The sequence below is a fragment of the Drosophila mojavensis genome, unplaced genomic scaffold (assembly GCF_018153725.1).
Source record: "Drosophila mojavensis isolate 15081-1352.22 unplaced genomic scaffold, ASM1815372v1 contig_36, whole genome shotgun sequence".
Lineage (NCBI taxonomy): Eukaryota > Metazoa > Arthropoda > Insecta > Diptera > Drosophilidae > Drosophila > Drosophila mojavensis.
Window position 1 is genome coordinate 7,345,164 of NW_025318858.1, and position 19,621 is coordinate 7,364,784.

At 34.6% G+C, this 19,621-nt stretch overlaps 1 protein-coding gene across 7 annotated transcripts in view; it reads left to right on the top strand.

The window, feature by feature from the left end:
• LOC6576252 (mitogen-activated protein kinase-binding protein 1) overlaps positions 1–19,621 on the top strand; it is a 64,473-nt gene that overhangs the window by 15,357 nt on the left and 29,495 nt on the right. For 3 of the 7 annotated variants that reach the window (XM_015165064.3, XM_015165068.3, XM_002002208.4), the window contains exons 2-3: positions 12,363–12,502; positions 13,343–13,501. In XM_015165064.3, coding sequence (XP_015020550.1) covers positions 13,424–13,501 — 78 coding nt within the window. In that variant the 5' untranslated portion in view covers positions 12,363–12,502; positions 13,343–13,423. Of the gene's footprint in view, positions 1–12,362; positions 12,503–13,342; positions 13,502–16,831; positions 17,293–19,621 lie in introns of those variants that run through there. The other 4 variants (XM_032729408.2, XM_032729409.2, XM_032729410.2 and 1 more) reach the window with 4 other exon arrangements.

Sequence of the window (19,621 nt, forward strand, 5' to 3'; positions counted from 1 at the left end):
ACTTCTTTCAATAAAACTCAAGCGATTTGCAAAAAAAACTCTTTGACTACACAGTGTTTCAAAGGGTTGCTTTGGTGATAGATAGTCGCAGTCACAGTCGCAGTGACAGTCGGAGTCTTGCCAACCGGACATGCAACTTCATAAATACAAACTCATAAAATGTGGCGGGTGGTTGCTATTTGGAGCATATCCCAGAACAGACATTTGGGGAAAAGTGCCGCACCCTGTTTTTGGCTACAGCGCAGTGCAGAGTGCGTGGCCGCGCCCATTTAATGTTAGACCGGCTATATTCTCTATTCGCCATGGTCTGGTCAAATAGTTTTTATGCTCGACGCCGGATGCATAAGGCTTTTGACTGTGTGAGCTTGAGTTATTTACATTTGTCATTTGACACTCCTTTCCGCTGTTGACCGCAACTGAGCGATATACATACATAGCTACGAGTGTCTGGCTCCTTAAATGGGCGAGTCGACCTCAGTGATTATAATCACAAATAGCTATAGAGTTGATAGAAATAACCATAGAGGATAGGAGTTTCAGAGAAAAAGAGAGAGAGAGAGAGAGAGAGTTTAGTGAATTTTGTTTTCAATTGCTTTAGAGGGTTTTGCCCTCACTTACTCCATCATCGATTAAACATGGCTCTGTTACCGTATAATTTCATAACCGTCATTACACGGCAGTTGCAGTCGCAGTTGTTAAGCTCTGAATTACCGAACTACCTAAATAGTCAGCTCAAATGATTGTGAGTAATATTATATCTATATATTTTTATAAGTATATATTTTCAGTTTTTTCTCCATCTGTTCGTTCAATCAGCTTCAACTGTCTCTCTAGCTGACTTTTTCCTACTTTTTTTTTTGGGTATATCATAATGTTTTGTAGCCACTGTAGTCAACTTTTTTTGTCGTGCTTCTAATGTGCTTTGTTGGCTAGCCAGTTTGTCAACTGCATAATTTTTATTGCTTACAATTTACTGCAGATATTATATTGATAAAACAGACACAATGAAGGAGAGTCAGCCCTTAGATGTTAGAATGTTTTTCTTGTGTATGCACGACTAGCTGATACTCTGTACCTCCGATAACTGATACCTATTTGTTTCAGTCGACTAAGCAAATTAACGATAGTAAATAAATATATATGTATATATATATTTTTTTAAACCAATTTCACGATCCAAATTCTGAAATATTTAATACTTTTTGTTCATAATATAAGATGTTGGTGATTATATAATTTTCATTTATAAATAGTGTATATTCTTATTTGCTATGCTCTGTGCTTAGTCAACTGCTTGTTGCTTCTTTTGTTGCTTTTATTGAGCAATGTTTCGGTTAAGTTAATGACTCAATTCTCTTAAACGAATTCTGTTGGCTGTTGTTCTTTATGCCCGTTTCCTGGACTCGACTTTCTTCATTTACCGTTTTTCTTCTTTTTTTTTGCCCATCGAATCATCAAAAATTATTCTGCAAAAAGAAGCAGCCAACTGCCACTGCTTTGTGCTTTTTTTTTCCAGTTTTGAGTTTTAGTTTTTAGTTTTGGTCTTTTTAACTGTTTTTGCTATGTTTGACATTTTTGTTGTTGTTGTTTTTGTTGTGTTAAATTCTACGTGCAAATTGACAGAGCGCGATTTATGTATTATTTGTTTTTGTTTTGTGGGTTTTCTCTTTATTAAGAATGTTGAATATGAAGCTCTAAGCTCTAGTGTCAAGCGCTTAGCATGTGCACATGACTAGAAACGAGGTTAAGCCCCGAAAAGAAATCTCTTCATTTCTTTTCTGTCTTCTTTTTTTTTTTTTTTTTGCTTGCCACTGACAATTGCACAATTTTGTAAAACTCTTTGCTTTTATTAAATTATTCGAAATTTTGTGAAATTGGGACGTTCTTACTTTATATTTGTGCTGAAATGCGAAACAGACTTTTATTAATGTGGAAAAAAGTCAAGATTCTTGAAAGTAATTTATTCCAGTCTCAGTAAGAAACAAGAGCAAAGAAAATAAGAAACAATGAATACTGCACTCATAAGGTTGGAAGAGTATATTGGTTTCGTGAACTGTCCCTATAGCTGACTCTCTGTCCATTTGAATGTAAGTCGTTAGGGCTAAAAACTTCATTTTGCAATCCCGCAGCAAAGTAGCCGAAGGAGCAATAAATACAGTTCGTTTCTTATTGTTGTTTCTTACTAGTAAAAACTTTTCTCAATCAAGTTTTATAAAAAAAATCGCTAATTGATTTTTCTGTCTTGCTATTTCGAAGGCTGCCTGGATGGAATAAAAAAGTATTCAGAATTGCGTATCTGCCGTGACCCAAAAACCATGAAATGCAAACGCCGCTGACCTTCACTTAGACACGGTTCAAATCTCTCGCAATAGCCACTTAAACTTTATGTTTTTCTGCTTTTTTTTTTTTTTTTTTTTTTTTTTTTTGAGCCACCAATGATCAGTGAAGCTTTGAAGCGAACTTAATTATTATTTGTGAACGCATTTAAATGGATTTTTAGTTTTTTTTTTCTCTCTGTTTGAGCAGCCCACACGCGCTGCCATTAAAGCCGGAGACAAACAATCCATCAACAATTTAGAGATATTGCAAGCAACCGTCAAGCGGCAGTCGTTCATTGATCGCTAACTGACGACCCTCAAAGGGGGTCAAGTGGCTTAGGTTGAGGTGTTTCTCTGTTGAAATTATATAGAGGTGTCAGGTTTTAGGCTTTAAATTAATATGAAGACAACTATTTGAAATTAAATATCAATTGGTTGGCAATAATAAATAATAGGTAATTAATCATTTTTTTAATACTGGCAATCGTCTTTTTAAACAACTTTTATTTAGTTAAATTAATGACACTTTTCCGTATTGTAATAAATTGTTTATTTATACATAGATGTATTTCCATTGATATTGTTATATAGTTATAGCTGCATTTGAAATAAAGAAATGAATGAATGAGTTTTATCGCCTGCTAATTAAATGCAGTTGATTAAAAATTCTAGAAAGACGTCTTTGTCTTATTTAGCAGGAAACACAAAGTAGGTGTCGGTAATTAGATCAGAATTGTGTGGATTTGTCATGTTGGGCAGAACAACAGAAAGTGCTTTAGCCGAGAATGATGAGCTAAAAATTACCCTTGCTGCGAATCGTAAGAAGAAATTTTTTTAATTTCATCATGAAGGTTATCTAAAATATAACTACTGATCTGATATAATTTGAAAATATAAAAATATATAAAATAAACAATTGTACATATAAATAATTAAAGATTGTCAGGCTACTAAAAATCATTATAAAATATGTGAGAAAAACATTATAAATAAATACTTTCCCATATTTCGCCTAAAAAGTGCTTCCAAAATATATCAAATTTACAATTCAACAAGTACAGGGTATACAAATAGTAACGAGTTGGCTGCTGTTCAACTCAGCCAGCTGAGCAGCCCATATGGCATACAGTTTCCGCTTCGGTACAACAGCTTTGTGGCAAAAGTTTTAGCCCAAGAGGTGCTGGTCGAAAAGGAGGAGGAGAAGGCGGCAGAGAGGGGTAGGAAGTCATGTGGGTTCTGCCCGCTTCAGTACGCCGCAAGTATTTTGTTTAGCATTCATGTATACCCTATAGCAAACTCAAAGTGGGTATAATGCATTTTGTGAAACTTAAGCCAAGTTTATATAAATTTACATATGTCTATATTTGCCATAAGCTGAGTGTTTCTAATGAGTACTAACTAGTTGTCTAACAGTTTGTTTATTCACTTGAAGGTTATTTGATATGGCCTATAAGCGTAGCAGCTCCCAGATGCCAGCTGCCAGTTGCCAGTTGGCAGCTCCCAGTTCGTCGGTTAAGCTGAGCCATAGTGCAATGTGGGCTAGCCCAATCAGTAGCTGCCATTGACGTGCGACAGACAGTCTATAAACCAGAAACGTTTGAGAACGCTGCGATGTGTTAGCATGTTGCCTGCTGGCAGCTGAATATGAATTACATTTGTTACTACAACAGCCGGACGGGCGGGCACTCATTGTTCACAGTCCGTTGGGCTTTGTCAGTTGATTTCAATTGTAATTAAGAGTGAACAGCTTAAGACTATTTAACTTGCTCTATAGATACATCATTATGTAGACTATGCTCGTTTGTTAGCAAACTTAGTGGGAAAAAAAAAAAAAAAAAAAAAAAAAAAAAAAACAAGTTGAGGGACAGCTAAATATTTGTTTAAGTAATAACAAAGTCTTTGTTGCATTACAATGAAACACGCCCCAATATGCTTATTTTATATATTTAAGATTATAATATTTTGCTTTGCATTATTTCCGTAAACAAACAAAAATTTCATGGGCAATTTCAATATCAATGCAATTTTTAACATTTGTTTGCCTTTTGAATTTTATTTAATATTGTTGTGATTAATATTGAGATTGAGTGAACATATTTATATATGTATATATTAATTAATCTTAAGTGCAATATAACTTAACACTAAAAAATTAAACTAAATAAAACTAATTTGATTCTTATCAAGCTTATAATATTCTAGTAAAGCGTTATCAGTTTTTGGAAAATAAAATATGCTCATATATAGAGCCGCTGATATTATCCTTCCCTAACTTATATTAAATTGTAATCTATTAAATGTGGTTTAATAATAAAAAAAAAAAAGCCGCCTAGGGTTAAATTTCCTAGCTTGGCTATTTAATACGTTAATTGAATAAAAAAGTCTACGACATAATTATACAATATTCAATATATATATATATATATATATATATATATATTTATGTATATACACCATTAAATTCTATTATAGCTCTTTTATATAAATGCAATTTATATTGTTTTTTCTTTGATCGACTGCTTCCACTCCTTTATCACTTATGCAGTCATCTCTAAAATCAACATGTTAGCTGAACACACAACTGATAATGGCCAAGGTCGTCATCGGCCTATATTATAAGAGCCAATAAAACGATTTTCTGGCTTCGCTGGGCTATGACACACGCCGTATTTGCGATCCGGTGGCGCTTTCAGCTCTCGTATTCGTTTTATGAATTTTTTGTTTTCTTTGCTGTTTGACAAATGTATTTTCCGAGTGCTATCGCTGACGCCTTGATAACCGAAGCCCAATAATAAATGGCGAATGAGTTAATACCACATAAAAAAGTACAATTTGCAAACTCAGATAAGCAACTGGGGCGATGAAATGACGTCATTCTCTGTAGCAAAGGTTTTTGTCGTGTCTATTGAAAATGCTGCAGCAACTGGGCAAATGGGTTGTTTATGAGGTGAGGCTAGAGTTTTAAAGTTGAGAGTTGTATAATGGGTGGACAGAATAGAGTATAAGGTATACTCTATAGGGTATAGTCGAAAAAAAGATATACAATACATCAATGGGTGGTTTATTCGGTAGTGGCAAAGAAGTTTAAGTGGGAGTCATGTATATTAATAGGTAGACAGAATAGGGACAGAATATAGTGGATAAATCTTTCTGTAAAAATATGTATGTATATTAACTGAAAATGTTGAGCATAATATATTATATTAGATATAATATTTAATAATATTATACTTAATATATTGATTTTCTAATTTTCATTTAATATTAAATGCTTTTTAACTATTCTCTACTCTTCTCTCAAGGCAAGTCCCAATCTCGCTTTGTCTAGTTGGCTTAAAAATCTGAAAGTAATCTGATTTACATTCTTGGAATAATATCTAGATAATAATAACTTAAGCTCGACTTTTGTTAGATATATGAATTGCAAATCAAGCTTTCTTTATTAAGAATATGACTAGAATGTTATCAGAGTATTTTTCAGTCAGTGCGAGTCGTATCTAAGGTTCTTGCTTGTTTTTCTTCTTTTGTTTAACATTTTCTATTATAAAACTTGCGCAGTTTCTTTATTTTATTATATTTTTCTTTTTTTTCCCCATATTTTTCGCCGTTTCTCTTGAGCTTTTGTTTTTGCTGCGTCTACGTGCACAAAATTGTGCGTCAAATTTTTGCTCTAGAGACATGTGAGTGGAGTCGAGTTGGGTCTGAAGCCGTCCGTGGCTTTTGTCTGCGGTCTAGTCTTCGGGCCGGGCATTGAACTCTGCAAAATGGCAATGCTAATGAAACGAATAAAAACCGCAGAAATAATAGCTGTTAATGCTATTTATCATTTACATCTTTTAATAGGCCCTACTATATCTCTCACTCTTGGGCAATATGGAGGAGCCTCGAGAGGCATTCCATTGCAGAGTCGTTTTTTGCAAAAGACTTCCTTACAATTTTTATCCAAACATCATCATCCGTATGTGGGTACATTTTCTGTACTCTCAGTGTCTGCGGATGTATTTTACTTTTCTACCGTCATGCTACTGTTTTTGGCTTATGTGTTTTTTATCTACATTTCCCTACTAAATTGTATTTTAACTTTTGGTTTCTTTTGTTGCCGCATTAAGCTGTGGCTCGTTTTTACAGCATGTGGCGGCGTTTCAACACCTTTTGCTAACACTGAGAGAAATCAACTGGGCATAGGGGCATCATTTAGATCTTCTATGACATATAATCTATTATTCATTTAGCCTTAAGCCAATCTCTTAAACGGCTGCAATGATCATCAAAAATCTTTTAATGATCGACACATTGTAAAAATGTAGCTTGGCTTAAAAAAAAAAAAAAAAAAAAAAAAAATTAAATGTTGTTGACGATGTGTGAAATGCTTGAAAAGTGGGCGACAGCATTCGTAAAATTAGCGTCTTGATGGCATTGCGTAAGAGATAAGTGGCTGGTTTTAAGCTTTTTCTTTAGTGGATCAAGGCTTAAATTAAATTAAATCCTTGGTTTCAATATATATATATATATATATATATATATATATAATATAAGTACAGCAAAAATTGTAACTAATGAAACTGTTGTTCCGAATAATTTAAATTAAACAAACTAATAAGATAACTGAACTTTAACAGCCGATCGTAAACCTACTCTATACTCTCTGCAATTCTTCTCTTGCCGTTGCCTCTTGTGATTTTACTTTCTTCACCATCTCTTCTCTTTTTGTTGACCTCTCCTTTAGTCTCCCAGCATTTCTTCCTTTCTATCCTTGTTTGTACTCTTTATATCTAATGTATCCTCCCATCATCTATTCTCTTTTTCTATATCCTCCTCCCACTTTTCATTTATTTCCTTTTCTCTTCTAGTGTCTCCCCATATTATTGCTTTATTCCTCTCTTCTACTCTTTACTTCTCCACTCTGTGCTCTCTCACATATGTTACTCGTCTTTTCTGTCCTCCTCCTCCTGCTCAATTCTCTTTTCGATATCTTCCCATTGAGGCAGAGTTTTTGTATTGCCTTCAAAATGATATCTAGTCATTGTTATTGCATAATTAATTGACAGCTGTTTCTCTCAGTGTATTGCAACTATTTGCATATGGCAAACATATTATGCATTCCATTGCTAAGTTTTTGTTTCGTGCCTTGGTGCCTTTATCTCGACTCACGTTACTCTCTCAACGCTTGCACACACACGCATGCACATGCAGATGTATGATACGTGTTGTTGCTGGATGCTGCCTGGAGCCTATTGGCAATCATTGAAAAGAAATGCAATCACCTTACCCAACATCAACAGCGCAGCAGCGCCGCAGCGCAGCAGCGCAGCAGACACATTTGGTTGCAATTCATTTCACATTGAATTTGCAAAATGTGTTGTTGCCACAAGTGTGCGATGTGTAACGCCCCTCCGCTCCCCTCCTACCTCCCTCTCCTCGGGCCGCTAGTCGATGGTGTTGCTGCAACTTAACTGTATCATTTTATTAACACTTCAGGCGCCAAATTCGTGCAACGTGAAACTGAAATGAATTTCGGTGCCCAACCCATCCTCCTCTGCCTCCACTCTGTCCCATTGCGAATATCTTTCATTTCGAGGCACTTTTTGATTTCATCTTGCCACGTCGAGATATTTGAATTTATCTGCCCTCTCGGCTGCAGCAACTTCGGCTCCTGCTGCTGCTGCTGCTGCTGCCGTTTATGGGGGGCGGTGTTCAATTATTATGCTTGCTCTAACACTAAGCAACAAATTGAAAATTTTCAATTTCGGGCTTTTATTAAGATGGATGTGAATCGATAACAGTCATTGATGGGATGTAGCTTTTAGTATAGTTTGTATTATTAAAATATTATTATATTTTATATTTACATATAGTAGGAACAGCAATCAAACGTTGCGGATGTATTAGAAATGTTTGCCTCACATTACATTAAATAAATTAAATGTAGAGTGCAAGTATTCCGTATATATGAGAGATATGTTTAAAAAGTATTGCGTATTTTCTATACTTATTGGTGTGACTGTCTTAGTTATGCATAAAAAATAGTTTGTTAACTTTTGACAGCTGTATACATCACATTAAAAATACTTGTAAAGAATATAATTTAAAAAATCTGAAATATTTTTATATATAACTCTAAATATATCCTAAATGAATCAGCTAAGCAACTGTTTTTAGCCTGACTTTATGAATAATTCGTTTGTAACCTAAGGTCATTAAACTGAAAAAAAAAAAAATATATCGAAAATATATATAGAGATATATGTAAATAAAAAATCTATATATAAATATATAAATATATATAGCTACAACTTTGCGGAAATTAATTTAATTTCTATGTTATACATAAATATAAACTTATTAAAAATATATCATTTAGTTAAAAAATTCATGAATTTGAGCTCTTATAGTAAATATTTGCATTTGACTTCCTATAGGGCCAAGCAAACTTTCCACTTCATTACACTTTGCGAATATGTTCTGTTCGAGTTCATTGATTTTTACATATTTTTTTGTTCACTTTGAATAAAGTCAAAAAATGACAAATTGTTGACACAAAAATTCATTGAACTCGATACGCATTCGGTTAAAGTTCCCAAAGAGTCAAAGGCCTTTTCTGCCCAAGAAAAGTTTTTAATAAACGTTGACTCAGAAACTGAGTCTGCTAACGACTCTGTCTCGCTCTCCCATGCATTCTCTACCTCCTTCTGTGTCGCTCTTTGTCTTTTTCTTAGGTTTGTTAAATTATCCATGATTTTCATAGCTCTAATTTGAATTGACATTTTGGGATATAATTTGCAATATTTGCCAAGCATTTGTCATCGTTTCTAGTTCTTGAAAAATCATGGGTGTGTTGTATTGAAAATACGCTTCACATAATTTTTATTTGGATTTACTTTACCTTTTTGAGTAAGGCTAAATGGTTGCTAATTAAACTATAATAATTGAAATCTTACGAAATTTGAAAAAAAGTAAAAAAAAAAATAAAAATAAAACAACATTAAAAGAATACTGTGTCATCTTTCTTTCCATTTGATTTCAGTTTGATTTTGAAACTGTCAGGCAGAGTACTTAAAGCGGAATTCTATAGCTCAGTCTGCTTCTCAAATAAATCGATAAGTCTGTGTGGCAGTTAGATTATACAATCTTGCAGTTCTTTACTTAAACTTAAAAATATTTGAATGCTCGGAGTACGATTTATTTGCGTGAAAAGTTAATAATTGTCTTTTATTAAGCAAAAGATGTATTATATATTTATAAATTTTTTGGCTAATAAAAAGGTGTAAAATATATGTATTATTTTGCTAATAAGAAATAATATTTTTGTTTCATTTTCAGTGATTTTTAACATAAAGACAAAAGTTCTTCAAATAAAAATTATATTTTCAAAAAGAAATTGGATCCTATGGAGTTTATTCATAAAGAAAGAAAGAAATAAACTATGAACTTAATATCAAAATTTGCATTCAAATCGAATTATAATTATAAGAACCACATGAAACGCGATATATTTCAATTGATTTCCATCCCCAACAATATTTCCCATGCTTGGCAGTGTTTAGTTATTTTGCTAGAACTATTGCAACAAGCGTCGAGCCTCGACTCACGCCGCCTGTTCAGAAAAATCGAACATATTGTTGTGAGCCGCATGAAAAACATGAAAAAAGCTGCCACATATGGCACAATTATTTCGGACACCCCGCAAAGAACGAGTTTATTTATTTATTTTTATTAATTTTTTTGTTTTTTTTTTTGCATGTGAACTGATATGAGAAATTCCAGTAAACAACAGAATTTGTTCGCACACACTTTGCGGCACTGTTTATGGGAATTTATGGGCAGCTAATGGGTAATTGATTAATGCCATAACTAAACCAAATAATTATGAATGGGCTATAGGCCTAGGCAGCTGCTGCGACTGTTCCGCCCACTTTTCAACTGGCAAAAAAAGGGCTAGAGATTTGATGATAGAGAGGCAGCATCCATTCTACCGCAGCTATCTTTAATTATGTTTTTTTTTTTTTCGGCCTGGCCCATCTCCGTGTTTGAGGCGGTTGTAGCTTGCGGTTATTATTGTCAGCACGCTTTGAGAACAAGTTTTTCCATTGTGTGAGTCAATTGACCCAAATTGCGAAGCTCGAGCCGAGCTTTGTTGTCCGTTTGGTCTTCTGTGCTGTCTGGTCTCGGGCTGGCTGGCATTCTCTGCAGTCTTTTGTAGCAGACGTGTCGCTTTTGCTGTTCTCTTCTTTTTTTTTTTTTTTTTTTTTTTTATTAGTAGGTCGCATTGAAGACAAGTCGCTTGAACTTTGCCAAAAAAAAAAAAAAAAAAAAAAAAAAAAAAAAAGAGATAAGTTAAAGGGAAGTTACGACCGAGCCCATATATAGCTGTACATCTTCATGCTTGCGTATATCAATTTGTTATATTACGCATAAAGATCTCAGCTCACATTCATTAAAATGTGCTCATATCTAATTATATATAATTGTTTATAATTTTGTTTTCATTTAATTTATGAATTGTCAGCTATTTTGATTTATGGCCCCTGTGTGAATTTTGATAAGCAGCTAAACAGTTCTTTGCTATAGGTAATCGAATGACCTCTTGCTCACTAAGCACTCTCTAGTTAGTCCAGTATTTAGTCTCACTATGTTATCTAGCTTGTTATCTACTCGCATTCAAGTGTTGCCAACACTTTCCCAGCTCGTCGAGTGCTGCCGAAACAAATTCAATTTTGCAACTTTGCCTCGGAATCTCTTGAGTTATGCAAAGGAAAACTTGCTGCTAGCTGCTGGAAAACTTTAGCCGCAAATTTTCATTTTTCTTGTTCGTTACCGATGTTTTGTTTGGGGCTGGTCTTGCAGCACCTTAGCTAAGATACCCTGTAGGCTTTGTGAATGGATAAATAATATGTTAATTTTATTGCAGACTAATTAAAATATTTTAGTTAATTAGTGCTGGTTAAATATATTATTATTTTATAATATATTAATATTACAATATTTAATTTAATTTTTTTAATTATAATTATAAAATTATGTTTAATTTTAATTTAAATATATTAAGTATAGTATTATTTCATATATGAATATTATAATATTTCATTTAATTTAATTAATTTTTTTTTTTTTTTTTTGTATTTACTTTCTATAAACGTATTTTTAATTTTTGTTAGTAACTTAAGCCCAGGGTATCATCTAGTCAGCCCAGCTGCTAAGCTTTATTCTCTTTATTCCGACTTCGTTCACCTGCTTTGTTGGCTGCGTTCATTCAGTCATTCACTCATTGTTTTTGCTGTCGCCCATAACAATAGGTGTTGCCTCTTGCTCTGGCTACTGCAACTGCCTCATACCCTGCAGAAATGAGTGACTAATGTGCATATTGGCTGGTAGATACAACAAACATATTATGTATTTCCTGATTAGCAGAAATTATCTGACCAAAATTTTCCCTTTACTGAATGCATAGAATTTAAAGTTTAAACTTCATCTTTAAGCTAACTCCAGGGTATCTGCTGTTCGTGCACTCGTAACTAGTTCACTCTTATCGCTTTTTATTTATACAGAGCCTTTGCTTCGCTTGTGATCTACTTAAGTAAACAACAAGCGACGAGCAATTGCAATTGCAGTTGACAAATTCATCGGCTTATCAGAGTTCAGTTGATTTCAGTTCAGCTTTTTTATCGTCTGAAACGTGCTTCTAGTTCGAGAACTAAATTGGGTATATATATATATATATATATATATATATATATATATATATATATATATATATATAAGTATATATTATATACATATTTATACTATAGATCCTTAACTTGACGTCACGTTCGTCGGAGACGCCAACAGAGCTCTGCCAAATTTGTAGCAGCTGCATAATGCGAATTGTATTGTTCCTCATTTTTGGCTTTAAATTGAATCAACTTCCTGCATGCAAATTCATTCAATATTTGTATTTTCTATTCATATCACTCAGAGAATGAAGTAGTAAAGTCTTTTAGCTTTTACCTATAAAACTTAACATTTTTAATATTTAAATTCGAAATTATGTTCTTTTTATTGCAGCCCTTAAACTATTCCTGCAACAATTGCTTCCAACTCAACTGAAAATTGTCAAAAAGCTAATGTAAATAAATCGTAGAGAAAGACAACTGCCAAACATAGCGAAACTTCCGAAATGTGGAAACTTCAGACTATGAAAAAAAGTGAGTGAAAGAATATAACATAAATTTAATTATATTTTTTATTGCTACTATATGCATGTCACTTGATAAGTCATCAAAATATAATCATAGAAAAAGCGAAGTCTGCTTGCTACAGTTTAAGAGTCATTGAATGGGAACACAAGTAGTCTAATATGCAGTCCTATGCAGCTGATCTTCCTTGAACTACATACATATATATGAATGGGCATTGGCATATATAAAATAAGAGTTGTATTCATTATATAAATGATATATGAAATATTGTTTTAATTTATAAAATTTTACAAGTTTATTGAAAACAAGAAAGCTACGATTGTGGATCGCATGCTATCCAAGTTTACAACCGTAAGTGAAAATAATCAAACTGTAGTTGAGACAACAACCATACATGTTCAGAGCGATAATTGAGCGCATATAAGAGTTGTACTTGAGTGTCTTGTGGTGCGTGTCTTAGCTATGATATATGTCAGTGCTTGTGATAGCAGAATTGCAAGTAGTAAGAGTTGAAGCTGGTAAAGTGCGAAGTATATCAATTAATATCAAAATAACTAGCTATAGTTTAATTAAGTAACTCAATAATAATAGTCTACTTTAAGGCGGAAAGCGTCACACTTGCTGTCTTATAAAAAATAAAGTGAGCTCGTATTTATAAGAATTTCAGTTGGGTTGCGTGTCACTGCTAAGCTAATGTGTGTGTACTGGCTAATATGCAAATAGCATAAGCTGCAAGAAAAGTGTATAAGTACCTTTTTATTTAATTGAAGTTTCTTAAGTATTCACTAAAAATATATTAAATAAATATCTTCATGTACTAATATTTTATCCATATTTATTTTCTAGCTCTAATTGCCTCGTAAATAATTTGGAAGATAATATTATACACACATTTAGATATATATCAAAGAGAGATCAGAGAACGCCATGGATGCTCCAGATGCTGGCCGCATTATACGTGCACCTGCGCGACGTAAACGCAACGACGAACAGCTAATGGATAGAGTAAGTCACTAAACTAAGTCTGTACAGCTAAAAATATCGTAGATTTTGATACTTTGTCACTCGATTTCGTTGAGTTTTGATTTGATTTGATTTGCGTTCAGTTCGTGTCGTTTCATTGAACTCAGTCACGATCTATTTATGGGCGATCCAGTTTCCACGGCGGCTCGCTGAACGAGTTCCCGAATGCATAATTGGAATGGTAAAAATGAAAGTTATATTCAGTCGTAAAGACACCCGCTAATTCGATTTGATTGATTCATTTAAAATGCATTGGAAATTTGAAGAATTTCTGAATTTTGATTGCTCGCTCGACCCAGTTTCAAAACAGACTCACCACCCACGCGACCACCCACAATTGAATAAGTTCATTAACATGCTAAGTCCTAACTCCACCACACACCCCACGCACACACAATGCAACCCACAATTAGCGCGCATCAAGTTTCACGCAATTAAAACAGCAAAATAAAAAAGTAAATTATAAAGAAAGAAACAGACAATAACAACAATTAGTTGGTTTTATGTCAAGTTCAATGCACGAACTCAGACGGACAGACAGAGCCACCCACCCACGCTCGATAACAAATGTGCGAAATATTATTAAATAATACTCCCAATCTTAAGCAATGAGCGAGTGAGCGCCTGAGCGACTTTCTCTCCACAAGTAAAAAGCTTCGTCGTCTGACCTTTTCACCAAACAGCCTAACTTCACCATAGCCGAACACAACAGCTGAGCGCCGCTCCAGCAGCAGCAACACCAACACCAACAACAGCGTCGGCAAAACTTTAACTGTGTATTTGAAGTTTGAGAGTCGGCATCACGATCTTGCCGCTCTCTCGTAGCCGAACTAAATGTAGTTGTTGCTGTAGTTGTTTTGGTTTTTCAACGCCTGTTAGTTAATGCCTTTTACTCGCGCCTCTTTGCGCTCTTCGCGCTGCGCTCCGAGCACTGTCGCTGCGCCATTGGCTTGGCGCTGCCCGACACTCGCTGCGCTGTTTCAGTTACAATTTGTATTCCACTTGGTGCGCGGTAGACTCGCCGCGCTGCTCGCAAATCGCCGCGAGTCTAACTCCCCACACACCCACCGTATTGCCGTTGCTGTTGCTGCTGCCTGGTGCCTGGTGCGTTGTTGTTTCGTTGCTTGTTGCAACTTTGCATTTTGCAACAAAAGTGCAGTAAAATTATGATGAAAATGAAATAACGGCACTGCAGAATTCCCAATTGGGCAGCAAATTGTTCGCCTTAATTACTTATGTAGCCAACAAATAAAGAAAAAGAATTGAAAAAAAAAAAAAAACAACTTGTGCGGCCTTCGGTCATATTCGGCGCGTGTAATTCGGTCGACGTCGCTGTCGCCAGCGCAGCTACCGTCGCAGTCATCGCTGGCGTTAACAGCGAATTATATTATACGAAAAGCCTCTCGCCCCGTTTAGATGATGACTGAAATTACGTGCGAGCAAGCCCAGCCTCCCCCCGCCCCTCGAGTCGCGGCAACCCCTAATGTTTTAAGTCAATTATTTTGCAACAGATTTTGTTGTTGCTCTTGTCTTTCAATTAATAAAATGATTAGATCATTGTGGGGGACAAAGTTTCAACTGAAATGCAAAAATGGACAAAAATTGGTGAAATAAGCTCAATCTGAAATTCAAATTCCTCTGGCAAATTAAGTGCAAATTAACAAACTGAGAGAGAGAGAGTTAATTAACTTAGTTATACTATTCAAAATGTCTCTTTGGCCATACTGTTAACGTGTTATAATATTGTACTACTGTAATACTGTTATATGGCTATACTGTTGTACAATTACCATGTCATACTTTTATAGCATCACAGTATACACATATATGTATATGTCTATAGTATCATACTGTCATACTGCTTAACATATAGCATATAAGATCTCTATAAAAGAATACTTTCGCTTTTCTGTTGACTTTTTCTATTATATATTCTATACAGTTAACTGATGAGCTTGCTAATGTTATATTACCTAATTCGATGATATAAAACATGTTTTTAGTAGGTATATGATGTAATACACCGATATAGATAAGATTTTTTCGTGTTCTAGAGAGAGAATAATAAGCAAAACATCGTGATTGCAGCAAATGATATATTAATGTATAAATCTTTATCAAATTATCAATTTTTAAGTTGAGTATTAAACAAGTTGCTTTGAACTTAACCCATGAATAGCTAATATAATGCTATTCACCCTATAATCAGCTTGTTCTAATCACCTTAAAAATAACCTTTTTGGAAATGGAATAGATTTCATATATGCATTTTATATACATATTTTTTAAGAAGCTCACATGTATATAGAATATATCTACATATTTATATAGACAACTTTTCATATTCGTATCGGCGGCGTATACTTAATTTATCATTAATTATTTACGCAGTGTTTATCATAAAATGATATGTTCAACGCACCTATAAATAGAACTTGACGATAATGAAAACAGCAAACAGAAAGAAAGCTCCAAAGTTGTAGAAGAAATTGAAATCGAAAAGAACAGAAATCGAAGCGAATAGGCGGACCAGACAGAATCCCCCAAGGGCAAAGACGCCCCCGAAACGTCAATGCAAAATTAATTCAAATCCTCAATTCGCCTGCAATCGAACAGCAAAAAAAGCGAAAAATAGAAAAAGTAAAAAAAAAAAACAAAATAAAAGTCGCGCAATTGCTGCGTCGCTGCTCGCTGATAACGGCATTTGGCAGGCACTAAGAGAGCAAAGCAACAACAACAAGAGGAACAACAAGAGCAGAAACAGAAACTAGCACATTAAAAGGTGATAAAAGATAGCGAAAAGAAAGGAATTATAAGAGTATTAATATTGAACGTTAGATGTGCAAGAGCTAGAGAGGGAGAGAGGGCCTTTGGTTGAGTAGTGTGAGAGCGTGTCAACTAGCTGATGCCCTTTAGTAAGCGCTGAGCCGTCAGGGAAGCAACACGACTTTTGGACAGCTGATCGAAGCTGAAGTAAAATTAATTTGCAATGCAAGAATAAATTAAGTAGTTATATAGGTGACATATATTTTATGTATACATCTATGTATTCAAACTTGTTATATAGGGTGTCCCTTAGTCATTGTCAACTTTGTAATATTTATGCTTTATTTGTGGTAATTGGAACGTAACCCATTTGGCGGTTTGCCGCGCAAAAACATGAAAAGCTGCAGCTGTTTAGGGTCTAAAGCCAATCGCCGCCCCCTGCCCCAGCCCGTTGCGCGCTGTCACGCCGCTAGGCACACACACACATGTACGTGTGTATATTTATTTATATATATATTCATATATATTATTATTTAATAGAGGTGCCGCATAAAATGTTTTTACGGGCCGCACAAACAATTGACATTTTACATTCGAATGAAAGGCAAAGAGAGCAAACGGCAAAACGGTAAATGAATGATGAACAATGTAAAGCGTCAAGTGCAAAATACAACAACAATAACGATAACAACAAAAGTGGAAAAAGAGTGAAAGAATTGTGAAAATCAACAAATCAGTTACAACAACAATAGAAGCGGCGACAACAACAACAATAACAATTGTTCCACATGAGGCATTTAATCATGACCCCATCATCGCTGTCGATGTCGACGCCAACGCTGTCGTCGCTGCATCATCAGCGCATGTCGCGGTCGCAGCTGCAGTTGACGCTGCAGTCGCAGTCGCAGTCACCATCGCCGCTAACGCCGCATTCGGCTTCTCCGTCATTTTTTGGCATACCCGGCTCTTCGCCGCAATTCCCCGCCAACTATGAGCGTAGCGAAAAAGTGAGTTGATTTTGTTTGTGTTTTTGATTTTGTTTTGTTCACCTCCCCCATTCGAAAATGTTAGTATAAGTGCGAGTGTATAGTGGGATATTTTTTGGCAACTATAAGAAAAGTGTCTAAATAATGTATAATATATATATATGATTTCTTATGAGATAAAAATTCTTTAAAATTGCAATTTTTTATCAATGCAATAATTAATATTTGTGACTACAAATTTATGTTTATTCCATGACAATTTTAAATGTTTCTTTTAAAGTTGTTTTACTAAGCCGAAAGTTGGCTTGGTTCAATGACCTTAACTCATTTCTCTGTTCATTTTGGCAACCTTTATTTGGGCTGCAAAATAATTTCACGCGTGTTGAATTTTGAATTATTTAAATTTTTTGCTAACGGTTATAGTGCGAGAAAGAGAAAAATAAGTATATAGAATAAGTATATAGAAGTCATAAAAGATACAATATTTTAAAATTTAATTTAAAAAAAAAAATAAGTAATCTTGATGATAAATTCAAATTTTTTTTTTCTTTCAATATGCAAAATTAAATATTTATTACTATATTTTTAGATGCAATACATGAAGTTTCTGTAAATATTTTCTATTAAATTTAACACTGAAAGTTTTTGTGTTTATCTTTCAACTTTACATTTGGAACTCTCTTATGCCCATCTCATCTATCCACTTATCACATTATATTTTAAACTCTTTCTCTCTGACCTTTAAGCGTGCCCTCTGACATTGTATTGTTAGACTAATTATAAGGCAAGCTAACAAATTTGGCGTAATTCCTGCAGTTTATCTAAAACTTTAGCAATTAGAACAATTTTCGCGAGCTTTAGAAATTGCGTTGTGCAATAATTAATGAGGAACCGCAAATGGTTTTTGAGCAGGTGCTTTGTTTCACCTGTTTCACCTGCTCCACCTGCATCCGTTGGCCTTTCAAAGTTCAAGGTGAATCAAATGGCAATTTCACATGCAATACTTGATTAGTTAGCATATATGAATATATGAATAGGCACATATACATACACACACATATATATGTGTTCGTGGCATTTTCCCTTTCATTTTCATTATGAGCAACTTTTCCAGTCGCTTTGCGCTTTTTGGAGCAGAAAGCATTAAGAAGAAGAAAAGTTAACGATTTGGTTTTTCCTGCGCATTTCTAACAGTATGCAGATAGTTTTTCCTCCTCCCCCATCTTCCCTCCGCCTGCTGTTCACACATCTCAAGCTGTTAATATTTTCTACACGAATGATGGACATAATTGCCATGCTCAGCTGTCACGCCCACCGCCCGCAACAGCAGCGGCAGCAGCAACAGTAGCAACAACAACAACAACAACAACAACAACAACAATAATTGTTTTGGCCCATATGAGGCGGCTCATCTAAATGCAGCTTGGACATACGCTGCGAATGCATCGAAAGTAAATTGCAATGCAGCAGCCGTTACTCTAGCTCTGAGCTCAGCCTCATGTTGCAACTCGTAAGCAGAGCTGAGCGAGGAGTGTGAGGAAAGGCACTGCCTGAGATTTCCTTTTCTGTTTTGTTCTACTTTATGTGCTGCTCTTGCCGCAAACAGTTGTCGCAGCTTCATCAAGCGCTGGGAAAGTGCTAGCCGTCCCATGGGTCCATTCGTCTCTCTAGTTTCTAGTTTCTAGATTGTCGTTTATGATGATGTTTGCCATTAGTCGCGCGACTTTCTAACGCTGCTCTAAGCAAAACCAAACCATCAACTCAGCACTCGTTGCAAATATGTAAACGCTTCCAGCAAGCTCTGCACTTTTACCTGATCAAAAAGATTGCTTGCAAGAAATCGAATAGTCGATATATCCATTATATAAATTATAATCTAGGATGGCATTAACAATGGGAATATTACACTTTTTCCATCCCTACTTTAGATAATATAGACCGGACTCTCGTCTAGGTCACTTCTCACTTGTTTTATTTAAAATTTTGTAAATATTTCTTGAAGTATGAAAAAAAGTTTCCTGTTTCAAATGGAAATTTTTTTTAAATTTTCATAAAATTCTATTGTTTATGTTTACAGATTTGCATGATTTATTGCCTTTTCTTATATAACAATAATTTTATAATAGAATAAAATTGAAAGCTGGGGAAGTTTGGTAGTATTACATCTGCTTTTTGATGCTTTGCGGAATTAAATAAATATATTCATTATCAGACAGAAATATTTATGTGACTTTCCGCAAGTCATTTAAGAGTCTTAGAGAGAAATTTGCTGACAATGTCAAATAAATAAGAAATCGATAAGCCAAGTCTCTACTTTAATAAATTGTAATATTTTTAGATGACAATTGAT